Here is a 17346-nt window from a genome sequence, read left to right as displayed (position 1 = left end):
CGGCACCGACAATGTGCCTCGGTAGGCCCCACCTCACGGAGCAGCAGTAACACTGCATGCACAGGCCCTGCAATGGCAGAGGCCTGAGACAGGTTTGAAAGGCTACTTTGGTGGGTGGTGCAATCAGCGCTGCAAGCCCACCAGTAGCATTTAATTTACTGGCCCTGGGTATCGGAGATACCACTTTATAAGGGACTGACAGGTAAATAATTTGTGCCAAACAAGTGTAGACCAATCTTACCATGTTTACCACAGAGAGCACACGCACTTTACACTGGACAGCAGTACTAAAGGGCCCAGAGTCCTAGAACCACCAACACCATGTTAGAAAAAAGGATAGGAGGAAGGCAAAAAGTTCAGGGATGACCCTGCAAAAAAGGCCAAGTCCAACACCTGGTATTACTGAAGCCTGTGTTATCACTAAACTTCTGGGTTACTAATGCAAAGTTACAGCATCAGTTGCAAAGAGTACCTCAGGGTACCAGAAGCACAGTGCCGATATACTGCTTCTCGGATGTGGGGCACTCGCTGACACCATAAACAAACAGAGCATATCTTTAATAAATAGCTACAACGGAGGGGTGAGATTTAGGTTCAATGACAACTGTTTGTAAAATACACAAACTAATGATGTCACTAATTGAAAAGCTCACGATTTACCTTAAGCATCATGTATTTTTGCACAGTTGTCAAACCGAAGATCTTAAGGACACGGCTATTGGATTTGGGACTGTCTCCATAAGTAGTTTCTTTCGATAGAAGCTGAAAAATCAAAAGTGCTCCTGCTTGATTTACTTGTCAGAGCCTAGTACAGTGCAGTATGTGTGCCCAGGGCATGTACATCAAATGCTGCTGGTGGGCTTGCAGCTTGTTAAAATGTGACTTAGGCCTGCCATTGCAGAGCCTGTGTGCAGTCTGGGACTGCCATGTCGACTTGCACACACTTGCCAGTCCCCAAACCTTCCCTTTTCTGCATGTTATTCACCCCCAAGGTAGGCCCAAGGCACCCTTGTGGGCAGGGTGCATTGTATGTGAAAGGTAGGACCTGCCTTGATGTGTGTGGCATGTCCTGATAGTGAAATACTGCCAATTTCATTTTTCACTATTGCAAGGCTATCTATTCCCTTGGGCCAGTTTATAACATCTTATAAACATAGCTGACCCCAGGAACAAGATCGGAAAATAAAGTTTAGTATGCCTGAACTCAGAATGTTAAATCCCATCTTTTAGTGAGGATGATTTTTACATTCTGTGTCTTAAAATACCACTTTTAGAAAGTAGGTATTTTCTTGCCTAACCATCCAGTGTGCCTCTGCTAGGTTTGTGTATTGCATGTCTGGCTTTTGGATGACAGGGGCTGGAGGAGGACCATGGCTCCAGAAGTCTGATGAGTCAGGGCTGGGCTGAATAGGCTTGGTCTGCATTTGGAGTGGTGGGAGGAGTAGCATCTTCACCTGAATAGGGCTGTGCCTGCCTTCAGTAATGATGGATCCGCCCCCTGTGGTGTGTCTGAAGCCAGGGCCCACACTGACAAAGAACGTTGTTGTGCACTTGCAAAGTGCCCCGCAGAACTGGTTTTGGCTGGGTACAGACACTCTCTGCCTTCAGAGAACAAAGGATTTTGGTGTATAAAAAGAGGGGCCCAGACCCTAGACTTTTAGATCACTTCTGGGAAACCAAGGATAAGAGCCGGATAAGCTGAGGAGGAATATTACCCCTGTGCTGTTTGCTGTCTGGGGTTGGCCTGCAGTGGCTGCTTGCTGCCAAGGAAAGGAGAAATGGACTTTGCTGTTTGCTTTGTCATCTTGAGTAAGATCTCCAAGGGCTTGAAACTGAGCTTGCCTCCTGTTCTGAAGTCTCAGGGACACAAAGACTTCACCACCAGTTCCCCTGAATTTCCTTGCTGGGAATTCCAACCTGCAAAGAGGTGCCTACTCCTGTTTAGCACCTCTAGAGACTGTTTGTCGCTGGGAGCTGGAAAATCGACGCAACACCGAAGATGCGTGTCGCATCTGCACCTGTTTCCGACGCACCCCCGAAGAACCCGTCGCAGGGCCTGCCGCAGGTCGAAAAATCACATCACGACTCTCGAGTGCAACATTCTCCGAAGTCCAAGATCACCAAACTGATCCCCACGCATCGTACCGGATCAACTTATCGTGGCACCCAGAGTGTCAAATCGTTGGGGGACGCAGTAAGAAGACTATGCATCACCTCCCCATGCAGTATAGAATCCGATGCATCACCTACTCTCCGGTAAGGAACTGACGCATCACCTCCCCTGTGCTGCAGTAAGGAACTAACGCATCACCTCCCCCAAAGCAAAGAACTGACGCATCACCGTTCTTGCATGTAAGGAACCAAAGCATCACCTTCCCTGCGGCAATTTTGTTTGTTTTGCGTGACGCATCCAAGGTACTTGCATTGAACTGAACTATTTCTACTGTTTGAAAGCCTTATTTTTAATACTGTATTGTGGATTTTTGTCGTTTGGTCTTGTTTTGGTTTAGACAAAGATTACTTATTTTTCTAAACTGGTGTGGTGTCCATTTGTAGTGTTTTCACTGTGCTACTGTATGTGTTCACAAATGCTTTACACACTGCCTCTGAGATAAGCCTATCTGCTCGTGCCAAGCTACCAAGGGGGTGAGCAGGAAGCTACCAAGGGGGTGAGCAGGGGTTATTTTAGGAGTGTATCCGCCTTGCCCTGACTAGAAGCAAGGGCCCCTATTTGGACAAAGGTACTTACCTCTGCCAACTAGAGACCCCCATTTCTAACAATAAGGCTGCCTGAGGTCAGGGCTATCTGCTGCAAACTGATTTGATGAAAGGTCAGTCCAGTCAAGTGTTGCAAAGGTTGTCCATCCATGGGGGGGTTGGGAGGAGGGTTTGGTCAGAGGCCAGAGTCTCCAGATAGCCCCCGCTCAGCACAGATGATTTCTCTGTGCAGCACTCATTTTTAGGAGCCAGTACTTATTTTTCCTCATCAGACTGTCTCCCCCGGTAAAAGTGAGAAAAGCACAAAAGGGGTCAAACGAGGAAAAGAAACAATGGCAAAGGAAGAATACATGGATGAAAGTGAACCTACAACAGTGAGCTAAAAGAGTATGGAGTGTCTGGTGGTGGAAGAAAGAGGCATAAGGTGGAATCAAGACTGCGCAACCTTGGCGCTAATTGCTGGCTTGCGACTAACACTTTGCGCCCTGGCACTTTTTATTTTACAAATGTGGTTTACAAACCTGTAATTTCATGCATTTACACATTAAAACTCAGCCTATTGGCTTTGTCAAAGCTTGTTAATGCACTTCATTGGTTCAGTATCTCTCAAACCATTAATTTAGAAGCAACAATTGAAAAACAATATGACTTAAAGCACACTATAGATTGGAAAAAAATAGCAATGCAGAAGTGTACTTTCAGCCATTAATAAAGATGTTACTTATGAGTAGATTTGCCTAAAGAAAATGGTGATTTTTTCATGGAATGCCACAGAGTATTAACACATTAGAACACATTTCCTGTGCATGTGATGTTAATGGGTCTGTGATTTGCAAAGATCGTGCAAGGTTCACTTCAATGGAAATCAATGCAAGAATGCCTTCAATTTTAATTTTTAAAAAGAGTATCATCCATTATGCATTGTGCGGTAAAGTGTGTGATTCCAAGGAGATTCCACGACTTCAAGCACAACTCCCCTGCTTATATCGATACAACTCTGGGACAGACAATGCGTATTAGTAATAGTAAGTATGGCACACTCAATGCCTTATTTTTCCAAGTTTTACAAATTGTAAATTACAAATATTACAATTAACCAAGTTTATGGTATACAATGCATCAACCTCCGAAGGATGAATGGCAGAATTGGCAAAGTCGAGATGCAAACACGCCAGTGGCGAGTGCTTAACTCATTGACCTATCATGCGCCTTCCGTTTGTGTTGCTCCTATCGTAGGTGGCACGGTGACACATTTTAAAATGACAGTGCTGGTTGAGGCAGGTAGTACACCTCAAAAAGTCAGACCATATGAGCCCAGGCACCAAAAAAAAGTGGTCCCATTAAAGAAAAGAAGAAAAAAGACCCTTTATGGTAAATCGTGGCAGATCAGAACTTCATGAGATATCTTCTGGATGGTTTATGAGGTGTGCTGGAACATATATCTTGCCGGCATTTTCTCCTGTTTTATGCGTGTGGAATGGGAAGCGCTGGGTTAACATCAGCCTTTCTGCGGCCGTGTCTTTCTGCCTCCCCCTCACTTAAAGTTTAGTGCACAGCACAGTGGGATGGCATAAGTAAATGGTGGACACTGGAAACTCTAAGTGGCAGACTCTTTGAAGTTTAGAGCTATTTCATTCACCGATTGAGGGTCTCTGCTGCCTTTGACAATGTGCCGAAGATGTAAGCCGCAGCGGCGGAACATGCTTCTCTAGGGTTGGAGAAGGGCAGTGGCGGCTCCTCCGCTAAGGCAGAGGAACGTCGACTCACTGCTATTTCAGCAGTGCAAAAAAGAATGAGAAAATTATAATAATAGGACGTTATTATCATTTTATTGTTCTATGCGGAACTTGGAGCCAGGGCGGGGCTGGGCTCTGTGAGGCCAGAGCAGAGTGAGGAGTGGTTTGCACTCCTCTAAGTGCGCATGGCGGTTTGGTCGACTTTCTGGTGCTGGCCAAACAGTCATGAGCACTTAACATGTTCTCCACGGGGCTGTGTTGCACAGCCCCGTCACACAGCCCCGTCGAGAACATGCCCAGGCTCCCAGGCACTGCCTGAGTGGCCAAATAGGCTGCTCAGACCAATCACGATGCTGCTCATGCTGCGTTGTGATTTGCTGGGAGAGCACGGGAGTCTGGGTGCTTCCAGTGCTACTATGAAGAGGACAGAGGAGAGGAGTGTGGCAGCCCAGCAGCAAAGGCAAAGGTAAGTTTATTTTTGTTGTCCCCATCCCCGCCCCTTGCGGCCCACCACCCCTGTTCTGAGGCAGCCACCACTTGTGAAGAGTTACAGGACTTGCTGTCTGAAAAGAACTTGCTTTCATTCTTAAGCCCACCAGCAGCAATGTACACGATGACTTCAGTGCTGTGACACACAGACCCCGAATAACGTGGTTGCCCAAGTGGGCAGCTCCTTCACCTGGTAGAAGGTTAGAATCCCACTCTCTAAAACTCGGGGCTTTTTTGAGTGGGGTATAGTTGGTTGGACTGTTATGCCATGGAAACTGAAATATCAGCGGCTTCTCAACGTATTTATTTTCAGCAACTCCAAGTCTCACTCATATTGAGTAAGGGTCACTCACACATTTGGAATTTGAGCTCTCACTCACGCCAGTCTGAATCTCACACCATCTGAGGGCTTGGCCCTAGCCTCTAGATACTGTGCTCTGCTCAAAGCACCATTGTTCCAAGTCATAGCATGTTGGTAGGTGTATAGCATTTTAAATGCAAGTGTCCCTGACACCATTTTGTATCACGGCCCCACCTCCCTCATTGTGGTCACATACTGCAGGGCGCAGCTGAAGCAATTAAGCACTGCACTGTCACTACAGGCAGTGAGGAGAAGATCGAGACTGATCACTGTTTGTTGTATTTGTCCTGGTGGTAGGTCCAGCGCGAGCGCCACAATGTAGCACAGTGGTGCCTCAGCTGATACTCAAGTTGTAGTTTGAACTTTGCTGTGATACTCGTGTCAGTTTGACAGTCTCGGAGCTGGTTTCGCCGTGATGTCAGATGTTGCCAAAACTAGGGCACTGGGCCAAACTAACTAGCCTGCTAGGGTAAAAAAAACTGTCCCACAGTCTGGCCCATTCAAGCTGCCCATCTAGCAGTACCCGACTGCTCACAGGGCAAGTCAAATGCTGAAGGCATCTACAGCACTGAATCGAGTACATTCACTGAGTACTTATAATGCAAGTTTTCATTTTAAGCAGCTGCAAGTTATAATCAGTCCATTAATCCTTGCAAAAGCAGTATAAACGAGTGCATGACCTGCACAGAAAGAGTTGGCAATTGTGGGAAAGGAAATGAGTCCCATTAGGTTGAAGTCAATTTGTTCTCAACATGCTTGTCAAGTCAGCATATTCAGTAGGTTTCATTTAAAAATACATCAAAGAAACGTCTGTTCTAAATTTACCTGCGAATATACAGAGGCGGCATTCGTTTCGCTATTTATTTTCTTCAAAGCTGCAGAGGTATTGTACAGAGCAAGTCGGACCGGAGGCAAATTAAGACACGTCAGCGTTTTTCTTCAATGCACTACTTACCCTTTTTGCAGAACGGCCCAGAATAAGAAGATGACGTGCAGTCACAAGAGAATCCGGTGTGCTTCTCCACACAAGTTCCTCCATTGTGGCACAGGCTTCCATAACTGCTGCAATGTCCAGGGCAGCCTGCTTCAACGCCGGGGGTGATCTTGGCTCGCTCCTCCAGGTCAAGAGCAACCCCATTCAACTGCAGAGAGCGGATACAGCCCAGAAATCCCTTCTGTCTGGAAGCAGTGGCACCTGAAATACAGTTCAACGATTTTAACAATCCTTTGCATTTTTTTTTTTACAAAACGTTTCTTGGACACATAGTAATATGCTCCAAAGGGTATGAGAGCATGCATTCCAAGTGAGAATACTACTAAGCGTATTCAACGTTGTACCAAATAAAGCAAATATGTTTTACTGGAAACAACTGGGAAAAACTAGAAAGATTTTTTTAAGTTTCGCTATAGACAAACATTGGCAAAGCCAATAGGTCTCAGACATGAAACCTATTTGCTATGAAATGTACATAGTTGCTGTGTCTATTCACTGAGGCCATATGTGAACAGCATTTGTTGAAAAATTACAAAATGCATTCACAGATGAGCAAACATGATTTCATAGCAATCATCTTTAAAAGCATTTCTAACACTCTTCCAAGGAAGCCTCCTTGGATGTCCTCACGTCTGCAGTGGTCATATTTGATGGATTTAGTTATATTTAACAAATACTGTTCAAACATGGCCACTATGGATGCACATATTCACAGTGGCCATTTTTTAAAAACAGGTTTGGTAGCTTATAACAAATTCCAGAAGGTGCCTACTTCACATTTGTAGGCGGTCATCTTGGGATGGTTTAAAAACCTATTGAAGAATGCTGACTGCTGGAAAATGCCTGGCAGTGCTTAAAGCATCACTGAGTTGGGATGACAAGCTGACGGCGGGTGGGAGGTAGGAAGCGGTGGTTGAAAAAGAGGAGGCTGGAGAGGGCAGCAGAGTTTACATGTGATCAGGCAAAGTGCTGTTTCTCACAGTGCAGGAAATTTAGTGGCTAAAGTATGAACTGGTGGTAAAAGAAAATGTGAACTGCCATTAAACAGACCAATGTATGAAAGGGGCTGACCCAGAAACATGAGAAATAGCCCCTTACATGCTTCTGACATGTACAGTGTAAGAATATATTGATCAATTAAAACACTGTTAGTTGGTACTGCTTGTGAGCAGGGCATACACAAAAACAGGAAGAAAATTCTGTGAATAAAAGAGCAGGGAAGTGAGACAGACAACAAAGTAATCCAATCATGAGCAAAGGGCTGACTCAAGGTCAACTCTATATATTTGTAATGAATTGGTCTTCAACAGACATAAAACAGCTTGTAGTTGGCATCTAGACAATGAAGGTTGAGTTTTATGAATGATGCAATCAATACATGCAAACTTTATCTTTGATGTCATGTGCATGTGGGAGACTTGAAATTAAAGATGGTGCACTTAATTGGAGTCTTTAGTCTTAAGAAATATATCCCATCACTCAACAGTTTTCTCCCTTTCCCATTTTGACCTCTCTTTTTGCGTTTATTCTAACAGTCCAGACTCCATTAATGTATGTTTGAAGTATCTTTTTGTTAGATCCAAAGGATGAATCTGGGGAGCGTCATTATCTAATTTCCTGCAGCTGTGTCAAGTTTCCCAAGACCATGAGGGATGTGCTGCTCCCGTCCAGGTTTTTCCCTTGAATTCTGGGAGTGGTAGTCTGGTTTATCACATTATAAAACAGGACTACAAGTCCCAGAATGCAAGGAAAAAAATGTGGACTGGAGCAACACATCACGCATGGACCTGGGTAATGTGGCAGCTATGTATACATGTAACTGAAATATAACACAAAGTATTTCTACCATGTACTCTTCCATTGGACAGCAGTACTATGAATCTGGAGTAGTTTTTCCTGCTATTCATAACACGTTAAGCCAGTGTCTACCCGTCCTACGAAGATACCTAATATTTAGCTATCAATTTGGTTCTACAAATTGTTGGAATAGAATATTACCATAATATACAACAACATCTGAAAATATCATTTCTCATGCTGTTATTAATTTATCTAATTTATTTCTAAAAGTTATAATAATAATAAAATGGTCCTGTGGTTTATAATCACTGTAAATAACACATGTTGTTATAACTCGATGTAATAGTCATTTTGATAACCAAGGGTGGTGGGATTCTGAGTTGGCCAAGATTGGATTCAAACTTGAGATTTTCACATTTCCAGAGATATGAAAATATAGTAAAAAGATTGTGGGCATCTTTTCATTGCCTATAACCTTCACTTTCTTTCAATATTCATTTCGCTTGTTAAATTCTATCCTTTCAATATGGCCACTACTGCCGAGTCACCGGGCACCTTCTGATCACATGATTTGTCACTTGACCCTCCCTGCACTTCCTTATATACCCTCCTCCTGGCTCGCCCATTCCCCAAGCACACCGAAATACCGAAGGATACACAGGTAAGCCCCGTCATCGGCAAGACCCTACTAGCATAGATGTCCTTTCTCACTCCCTTGACACGCTGTTATCTCCCCACACAGGTCATTGTACTGGCTCAGGAGTCCTCGCATCTTTGTTGCGTGACTCACAGCACTTTTCATATATTTCTAAATTGGATTGGTTGCCGCTATTCGTGTAATTAGGTAAGCCCTTCAGCAACTGGCGTTTTTATCCTTCATGTGCCTACCCCAGCAGCACTCTCACTGTCTGCGCGCCTTCTCTCTTCTTACTAGGTTACTGCGCCTCTCTATACCAGTGCCCTCAATTGGGAATTGCCCCAATCCCACCCTACCTCCTTTGCTATGGTAAGAGTTAACGCATGTACACACAAAAAAGAATAGGGGGTCTAGCGACAGACATCACAAAAGACAAAGAAGGAGTATGGTGTGTAGAATCAAGCCCGTCCGTTCTCAGAGCAGAGCATGGATAACCATCAACCTCGCTACTCCAAAGAGCTAGATAGTGAGAGCAGAAGAACCTCTCATGATCGTTTAAATCATCTGGTATCCAACTGTAACAGAGTTATGTCTCTTGATCATAGAGACTGCCTCCCCAGTTAGAAGCTCTATAGCTCCTTCGGGCTGATGGAAGTACGTCAGAAAGACACGTAAAAAACTGTGACGTCTAAATAATAAAAAGGTGCAGTGCAAACTGTGAGATCTAAAAAAGGTTGTGTTAAGAGTGCAATGTAGTTTGATTCACTCCTCACACCTTGATTAAAAAGGTGTAACAAAGTAATAAGCAGTGCTGACTAGTCACTGCTAAGTAAGGGTCGACATGTTTCAGCCATCAAGGAATATTGCCCCCGGCTTTCTTCAGGACCTTTGTACTACAAAATTATGCTACTGCATTGAGTTTGTACATTTCCAATAGTGAAACGTGCCCCCACTTGAAAAATGAAAACACAAACAAGGTGATAATGTATACGACCTCAGGTTGTCCTAATCCTCTATGTCACAGGGTGCGAGCATCACCCAACGTGACCAGGGATTGCACCTCACCTACCCTGGAACCTGGCTCAGGTTAAGGAGGCCCCGCTCTATCCGTCGTTGCCCCGGGATTTACCGAGCAGGGTGGGAGGCATGCCCATATTGGTTTTAGGCCATACAATTGGTGGCTATTCCTGAAATTCATTTCTTTTTACCAGTGCCAAGACGCTCGAGTGATCTAACGTACCTCCGTAATCCCTTCCTGGCATTTTCTCAATTGCCTCATTGCTTGCCCCTGCTATTACACTTGGTAAGCTATGCTAGAAATAACTTAGTCCATCACAACTCACGCCATTATAGCACTTGTATGCAAGGCTGCCATTTTACCCGTAGCACCCACGCCATAACACTTTAAGGTCTTGATACATTGCTGCACCTTGAGTCGTTGTTTCTTACCAATATTCACCCAGCATGTGCATTGTATCAACACCTAGTACACGACGTCTGGATGGAAGAGTTGTACCACCTTTGTCTCTCACTAGCACTATGTTACAGACCATTTTTTCTAAAGTCTTTTTGATCTACTTATTTTTCTTTTGTCTCCTTTACCCTTAACTATTATCTTTCAGGCAAAAATTTCCTCAGGCATGTAATTTTTACGTCCTGATGATGATCCCAATATTGTTTCTACGGTATCGAAACTTCGTTGACCTTATATGCACCGTAAACTCAATTAAATTAATTACTGATGTCTAACGGTGTCTCTACATATTGTTTGCTTGTTGCATTTCTTTATTCAAGTTACAAGCATTTTTTGTCCTGCCTGAGCCTGTTTCAGAATTTGTGAATTTTTGTTCATTTCTGTCTTTGTTATATATGTTAGGTTGGACACAGGATTGTGTCCCACTTTATCCTTGTGTTTTATGTGATTTGATACATTATTACATTTTCTGTCCGTTTGGACAGCTTTAATGTAGCACTGATTTCAAGCCTATATTCATTGTTTTCGGTGTGAATCTCCCCTATCAGGGACTATTTTGTAATTGTAACGTACTACTACCCAAGGTCCCTGACCATTACAATTGGGTTCCATTGTTAATTAAACATGACATATTAAAGGCAGCTACAACAAAAGTTCACTTGCAGTTCAATTACTTCAGCAGGAGTTGCTTCGATGATGCTAGTGTCAGTCCCCCAAATATGTTGTTGAATCGGATAACACCGGACATCGTTGATAGTGCTGTGCTCTTCTGTTGAAAAGCCAGTACATCTCAAGAAATCCAGTTGTCAATCACTAGCCTTAGACAATAGGACTCCTTCATCCAAAGGAAGCTGGTTAAGTTATTCTCATGATGACAAATTTCACAGCACCATACGGATTGTTGGATTAGGGGACAGCGGCCTCCAAAATAGGGAGACTTAAGTCCTGAGAGCAAGAAGTCCTAGAGGCTGAGAAGGTATTGAGTCAAAGGTAAGAGATGAAGGAGCTCCCATAACCCCGCTTTACTGGTTAACAACTGATCATTTGAGATGTCATGAATGATGTAATCAATGTTGTAATTTGAAATGTAATCAGTGATGCAATATGTGAGGGAATAAGAAGAGAATTGTGGGGGCGCAATTTATAGCTAGCTATAACTATACAACCCTATCATGCACTGCTTATGACTTCACATATTACCTTGGGGACTGGGGTACTCATTAGTAATTTGAACAATATTGTTTTTTAAATCTAATGTGTGATGTCACGAGTAATGTAATTCAACATGTTATGAGTGTAATATGTGAGGTCAATACATTTCACAATGAGGGTGCAAGTAATAGTTAATTGACTAAACTATAACTGGCATATTTCAGTGGTTTCAGAGGTTTAATGAAAGTTCTTCTCTCATAATGTCATCTTAACCTTTGTTTTTCAATTAATAATTGTTTTATTTTATGCCTAGGAGAACTTTTACTAACGCCACAGTAATTTTCACATCACTCTTTGATGTGGAATAAGTAGGTCATTACACCTGCTCAGGTAAATAAAAGTAATTTTTGGGAAAAATAAGCAAAGAAGCAACAAATGTAGCTTGCATAAGCGTCTGCTCATTGTTAGACCTGACAGCCTTAGGGTGGTCTTCCCCCAACATCTTTCCTGCCTCCCTTCATTTTTCTGTACTAATGTTTGTTAGCTTTAAAACTCTACATTCTTTATCACTTCTATCTATGGCATCAGGGCATCAGGGCCATCTTTAAGACAGTGCAACCAGTGCAGCCTCACCTGTCGCTGACATCCTGAGGTGCTGTGTTGTTTGGGTAGAACTTATGGGTTTAAAAGCACCTGCTGCAGAGCTCCTTGTGTGTCCAGCAGTTTTCAAGCGACAATAATAATGTCAAGATAACTCTGGCGATTAATGTTTCCTTGGAGAGAGATGGAGTTTTGTCTATGCAGGTTTGGTGCCACAGACGGTTTCATGCCTGCTGCAAAGAATGTGTACCATGCAGATCATAGATCTGTATTTTATGTGGATAGCTCAGTGGGTTACTGCTCTTTTCAAAGAGATCCCTTTTTTACTTGCAATTAATAAATAACAATCCAATTATACCAGAGTGAACTCTGATCTGTCATGTAAGAGATGCAATGCAAATTGCATAGTATAGGTTAGAATGGTGTGTTTTTTCCCTAGTCTTTCATTACCATATTGTTGATAAAAAAGGGTTCCTTTGGATAGTAATGCATACAGATTAGTAAAGCCAGCCTCAACCACTGTGGTACGTAAAGCCAGAGTAAGTGGATCTCCAGACCAAACACCAGCAGCGGTCCGTGGAGGGAGTTCCGTGGGGCGGAAAGGCGGGGCGGAGGAGGGGCAGGTTGGGGGGTACTAAACACCGGAACATGGATAATTGGAGGTAAGTAAACAATTAAATAAATAAAACGAATTTCGTAGCGCGCCCTGCATCACAAAATGCGGTGCAGCGCGCTCTACGAAATTCGTTTTATTTATTTAATTGTTTACTTAACCCCAATTATCAATTTTCCGGTGTTTAGTACCCCCCACCCTGCCCCTCCCCCGCCCCGCCTTTCCGCCCCACGGAACTCCCTCCACAGACCGCTGCTGCCAAACACTCTTAAAATATTCTGCCTACTAGTGTGGATAACACGTGATTCCTACACCTTGCAATCCACATTGTTTTATTTAACTTTTCCTATTGACTTACACACGTACAATTATTTTTCTTTGTATAATGTGTCTGTGTGTGACATAAAGTGCTCTGACAACTTACACTGGTGTGTTCGCGCTATAAAACAAATGAAATGCATGTGAGAGCTGTGCAATGGAAAGATGAGGGGCGCTGCTTAAGGGTGGCAGTGAGGGAATCCGTGGAGAAGGTTATGGGCGGTGGGTCGCCAAAAAAGGTTTTTGCACCAGAAACCAACAGCGCCAAAGCCCGCTGTATGTGTATATGGGTATCACTAACACATCAGTATCAGCACTATTTCAGATTATTCTAAACGTACAATAAAGCAGCCACCTCAAGGTTGATTTGAAAATCATGTTTTGGCGAGTCCACAGGACTTCAATTATGAAAATAATAAAAACCACCAAGACTTTTTCTATTGAAAATTACAATGTGACAGACGGTGTTCACTAAATCTCGGGAAAGTGTAATGTTTTAAAAAAGAATAATTCACCACGATTACAAAACATTGTTAGCACCATGTCGATATAATTAAAGAGTCCGTTTTTCAGAAAAAGGAACTCGATGTTATATTTCTGTAGCTGTGTTAAAAAGATAAAGGAAATTCCTCTAACGATAAACAGCAATTTACTGCAGCGAAAAGGAGGCTTGGGTGCAATTAATATTTAATATTAAGAAATGAAAGATTGGATCACAAAAATTCTCTACCACTTCCACGGATATGTAAGACATACAAACTCTATATTTCATCTTATTTTGTCTAACTTCATAGTATTATATGAGGTTAAAGTTAGAAACGGACATTTGCATGCACATTTTTTATTTTAAAAATGTATAAACATGGAACAATTTCCTTTATTAAAGTAAACTAACAAACTATTTTTCGGACAATACCTTCCTATTAACAATTTGTAAATTTCTTTATACATGAAAAATAATTTTAAAATGATTCTATATGGCTTTACGAAGTATGCTTTGCTCGCGAGTCCTATATGGGAGGCATCAGAGCGCAGCCCAAAGTTCCGGACCTCGAAACAAGGTACCATGGGGCAGATTTACAAGCCCCCTGCGCCACCACCGCGTCACTTTTCGTGACGTACTGGTGGCGCAGGGGGCTCCTCCATATTTACAAGGAGAGGAAAAGCCACCCTGCGTGACTTTTCCTCTCCTCGTAAATATGGCCCCTTCACACGCAGCACTGTGCGTTGAAGGGGCGTTCCATGGGTGTTGCTGTGGGTGTTCCCACGCAACACCCATGGAACAAAACACATCTCCAGATTTACGAGAAATCGTAAATCAGCAGATGCGTGTGAATGCTACGCCACCCTAGAGGTGGCCTAGCGAGGCGCAACGAGGAGAAATGTTTTAATTTCTCCTCGTTTTTTCTTCTTTCAATGCATGCTGCATTCTACAGCACACATTGAAAGAGGAAAAAGCCTCTTGTGATTGTTTTTGTGCAGGAAGGTGTGCCTTCCTGCACACAAACAATCTCCCCATGACGCAAGCATCCTTGCACCATGGTGCAAGGGTGCCTGCGCCGGCTCATGGCTGCAGTTTGTGCGCCAGCGCAGGGGAAGGACAGAGATGTGACATATTCTTGTAAATATGTCGCATCTCTGTGCTTTCCAAACTAACGCAGCACGGCGCAGTAAAATGACTTTCTGCACCGTGCTGCGTTACTTTGTTGTAAATCTGCCCCCTTATATGGCCGTTGTTAGGAGGGCATAAAGTGTTAGATATTAGGAAAGTAGTACCTTCATTTGGATTGTTGAAGAAAAACATTAACAAAATATTAACAATGAATTAGTATTTTTCCGAAGAAAATGGATTTGCTACTCAAATTTTGATTAAAAATTATTGTCATAATTTCCTAAACTCTTTGCGGCTATTGAATCACATCTTTGTACCTCACCTGCATGTGTGAATTAGCATTTACTAACTGGTATTGAATGAAAAATGTGGTGAAGGTGTGCTTTGGCACAGGGCACAGCAGGGTGCATGTGTTCATGTGACTGAGCTTTTTAAAGCGCTTATATTTAACTTGGGATTTCTCCGAGTTAGCAGTGATTGCCTCTATCTGTTTTCAAGCTGTGTTGTCTGCAGCGCTACACCAACTCTGAGGAATGTCAAGTTAAATGTTCTTTAGCAATGGCGTAAAGTTGGTGGACAGTTGGGCCCTGCTCCAAAGCAGAGCCGAGTACCTGTTTGTTTGCGTACGAGGTGCCTAAAGTTCAAATATTTAATTTGGAAGTTCTCCTATTTAATGCACAAACTTTAAACAGAACAATTGGGAAACAGTGAGTAGGGATTTCCCCTTTCTATTTCCGACCTGTGCTAAGTTAATCAGTTAGTCCTGCACCCAGAAATATTTCCATGGCTCCAGGGCTCATTGCACTTTGTAGGGACAATCTGATTCTTAAAGGATAAGTAGATCTTTACTTCAATACTAGGCAATAGCTTAAGTTTGAAGCAAATTGCCAACTATTGTGTAATTAAGATTACTGTTTCAGGATACAATTGTATGCTGCAGTCGTGGCAGCTTTGAAGGATTCCCACATAAAGAAGAATTAACACAGGATTACCTGTAACAGGTGTTTCAGTTATACATGTGCTTTCTTGTTTTACCTCCATGTGGCAAACACTTGTCCCATCGAGAAAGCCCATACCTTGCGCCTCCACCAATTTTTGTGGCATCCCCTCTACTTTCCAAACATGGATTCAGAATTACTCACACCACTGAAATAACTAAGGGCGCGATTATGACTGCTGTCCCATTTTGGCAGTCTGACCGCCCGCTACCCTGGTGGTCCAAGCACCGGATCACAAGCAGGGTGGGCGGACCTCCGCAAGACCGCCACCATGCCAACATGTCTGCTACTGCGACAGCAGTGTCAGTGGTGGCTCATAGAGGTGGTCCCCCTATTTCCACCACCAGTCTGATCATAAACTGCCTTTTCACTGACATTTCCACGATGGTGACACCGCCACGAAAAGGTAGGTGGAAAGGCAGGTTTTGGGACGCAAACATGTCTCCAGGGTGAGTGTGCCCTTGAGGCATGTTACTGGTCCCAGCTGTGTTTGCCCCATGCCTTGGGCAATGTTGTGCACACTGTTTCTCCTGCAGAACATGCTGCAGGGAAACAGTGCACCCGACCGTCTGTGGGCACTGCAGCTTGCTGGCATTGGCTGCAGGCTCTTTCCTAGAGCCACAGCATGCCAGTGCCATGACTGTGCTGCCCACCAGCCTCTAGGTAATGTAATGCAGTGGGTGGGATTCTGCCGGCGTGGCAGCAAGTTCCTGACCACCTCAGCGATGGGCTGGCAGTGTGTCCCCCAGTGTCATAATCGGGCCCTAGATCTCTGAAGATATCTATGGATGCAATGTGCTGTGCAATTGTTTGCGAAAACCTACAAATTCACTGCACATGAATGCCTCTTCCAGACAAAAAGTGTTGCCACAAATATTACACAAGAGTGGTCTAATCCTACTTATGGGTTAATCCATTTTCTAGCATAAATGCAAGATTAATAAAAAACAAATATAAATTTTCGCTAGTAAATTACACTATCTTTGCTCCCGAGTTCTACATAGGTGTCTATAAGGCTCAGATATTCACACTTTGAATCACTTCTACCATTGAAGAGGGGTCTCAAAGAATTCTGATATTACCTTCCTATATTGTGATAGTTCTTTTTCAGTAAAAAATGCATTGCCCAGACCAAGCCGATACTGACCATAAGCCATTAACCGGTATCAGCGCCAAAGTGCAACCTTGATACATTAAATTGAATAAAGAAGATGTAAATTTATACTTTTTTTGTAATTCTATTTCCTAACTATAATGACCATGTAACCTTTGTTTTGTTAAGTGAATTTCTAAGATTTTTCAAATTCTATTTCCTAACTATAATATCCTTGTAACCTTTGTTTTTTGTAAGTGAATTTCTAAGTTTTTTTTAATTAGTAGTCACGTTTGCAGAGTGGTGGAGAAAAGGGGTGGGGCCCTCAAGCAGCTCTAAGAAATCCTGCTGTGTCAGACTTACTGGAGGTAACAGGAAGGCTTCTTGTGCCCCAAGGACTCTCAGCATCCAAGAAGACTTCATTCCACAACCACCAGTGCTCCAGTGGGTGCGTTTGCAGAGTGGTGCAGAAAGGGGGCATTGCCTCCGAAGACCTCTCAGCAATCCCGCTTACTGGGACTTACTAAAGGTAACAGGAGGGCTTGTTGGCCCTCAAGGACCCACTGGAACCATGAGCGATTCACCAGTATCAGAGCCAAAGAGCAATCTTGATACATTAAATTGCGTAAAGAAGATGTACATTTTTACGGTGTTTTGTAATTCTATTTTCTAACTATAACAACACTGTAACCTTTGATTTTTTAAGTGAATTTCTAAGGTTTTTCAAAATCTATTTCCTAACTATATCATC

The 17346-nt window shown here is 43.2% G+C and overlaps 1 protein-coding gene across 2 annotated transcripts in view; it reads right to left on the bottom strand.

Annotated features, from left to right (window-relative positions):
• The window catches only part of CNTNAP4 (contactin associated protein family member 4), a 1754782-nt gene that overhangs the window by 89440 nt on the left and 1647996 nt on the right, over window positions 1–17346 (bottom strand). For both annotated transcript variants that reach the window (XM_085632834.1, XM_085632836.1), the window contains exon 18: window positions 6260–6499. In XM_085632834.1, the coding sequence (XP_085488960.1) occupies window positions 6260–6499 (240 nt within the window). The remainder of the gene's footprint in view (window positions 1–6259; window positions 6500–17346) is intronic.

This window comes from Triturus cristatus, chromosome 2_1 (genome assembly GCF_964204655.1).
Source record: "Triturus cristatus chromosome 2_1, aTriCri1.1, whole genome shotgun sequence".
NCBI lineage: Eukaryota > Metazoa > Chordata > Amphibia > Caudata > Salamandridae > Triturus > Triturus cristatus.
This window is presented reverse-complemented; position numbering and strand designations above follow the sequence as displayed.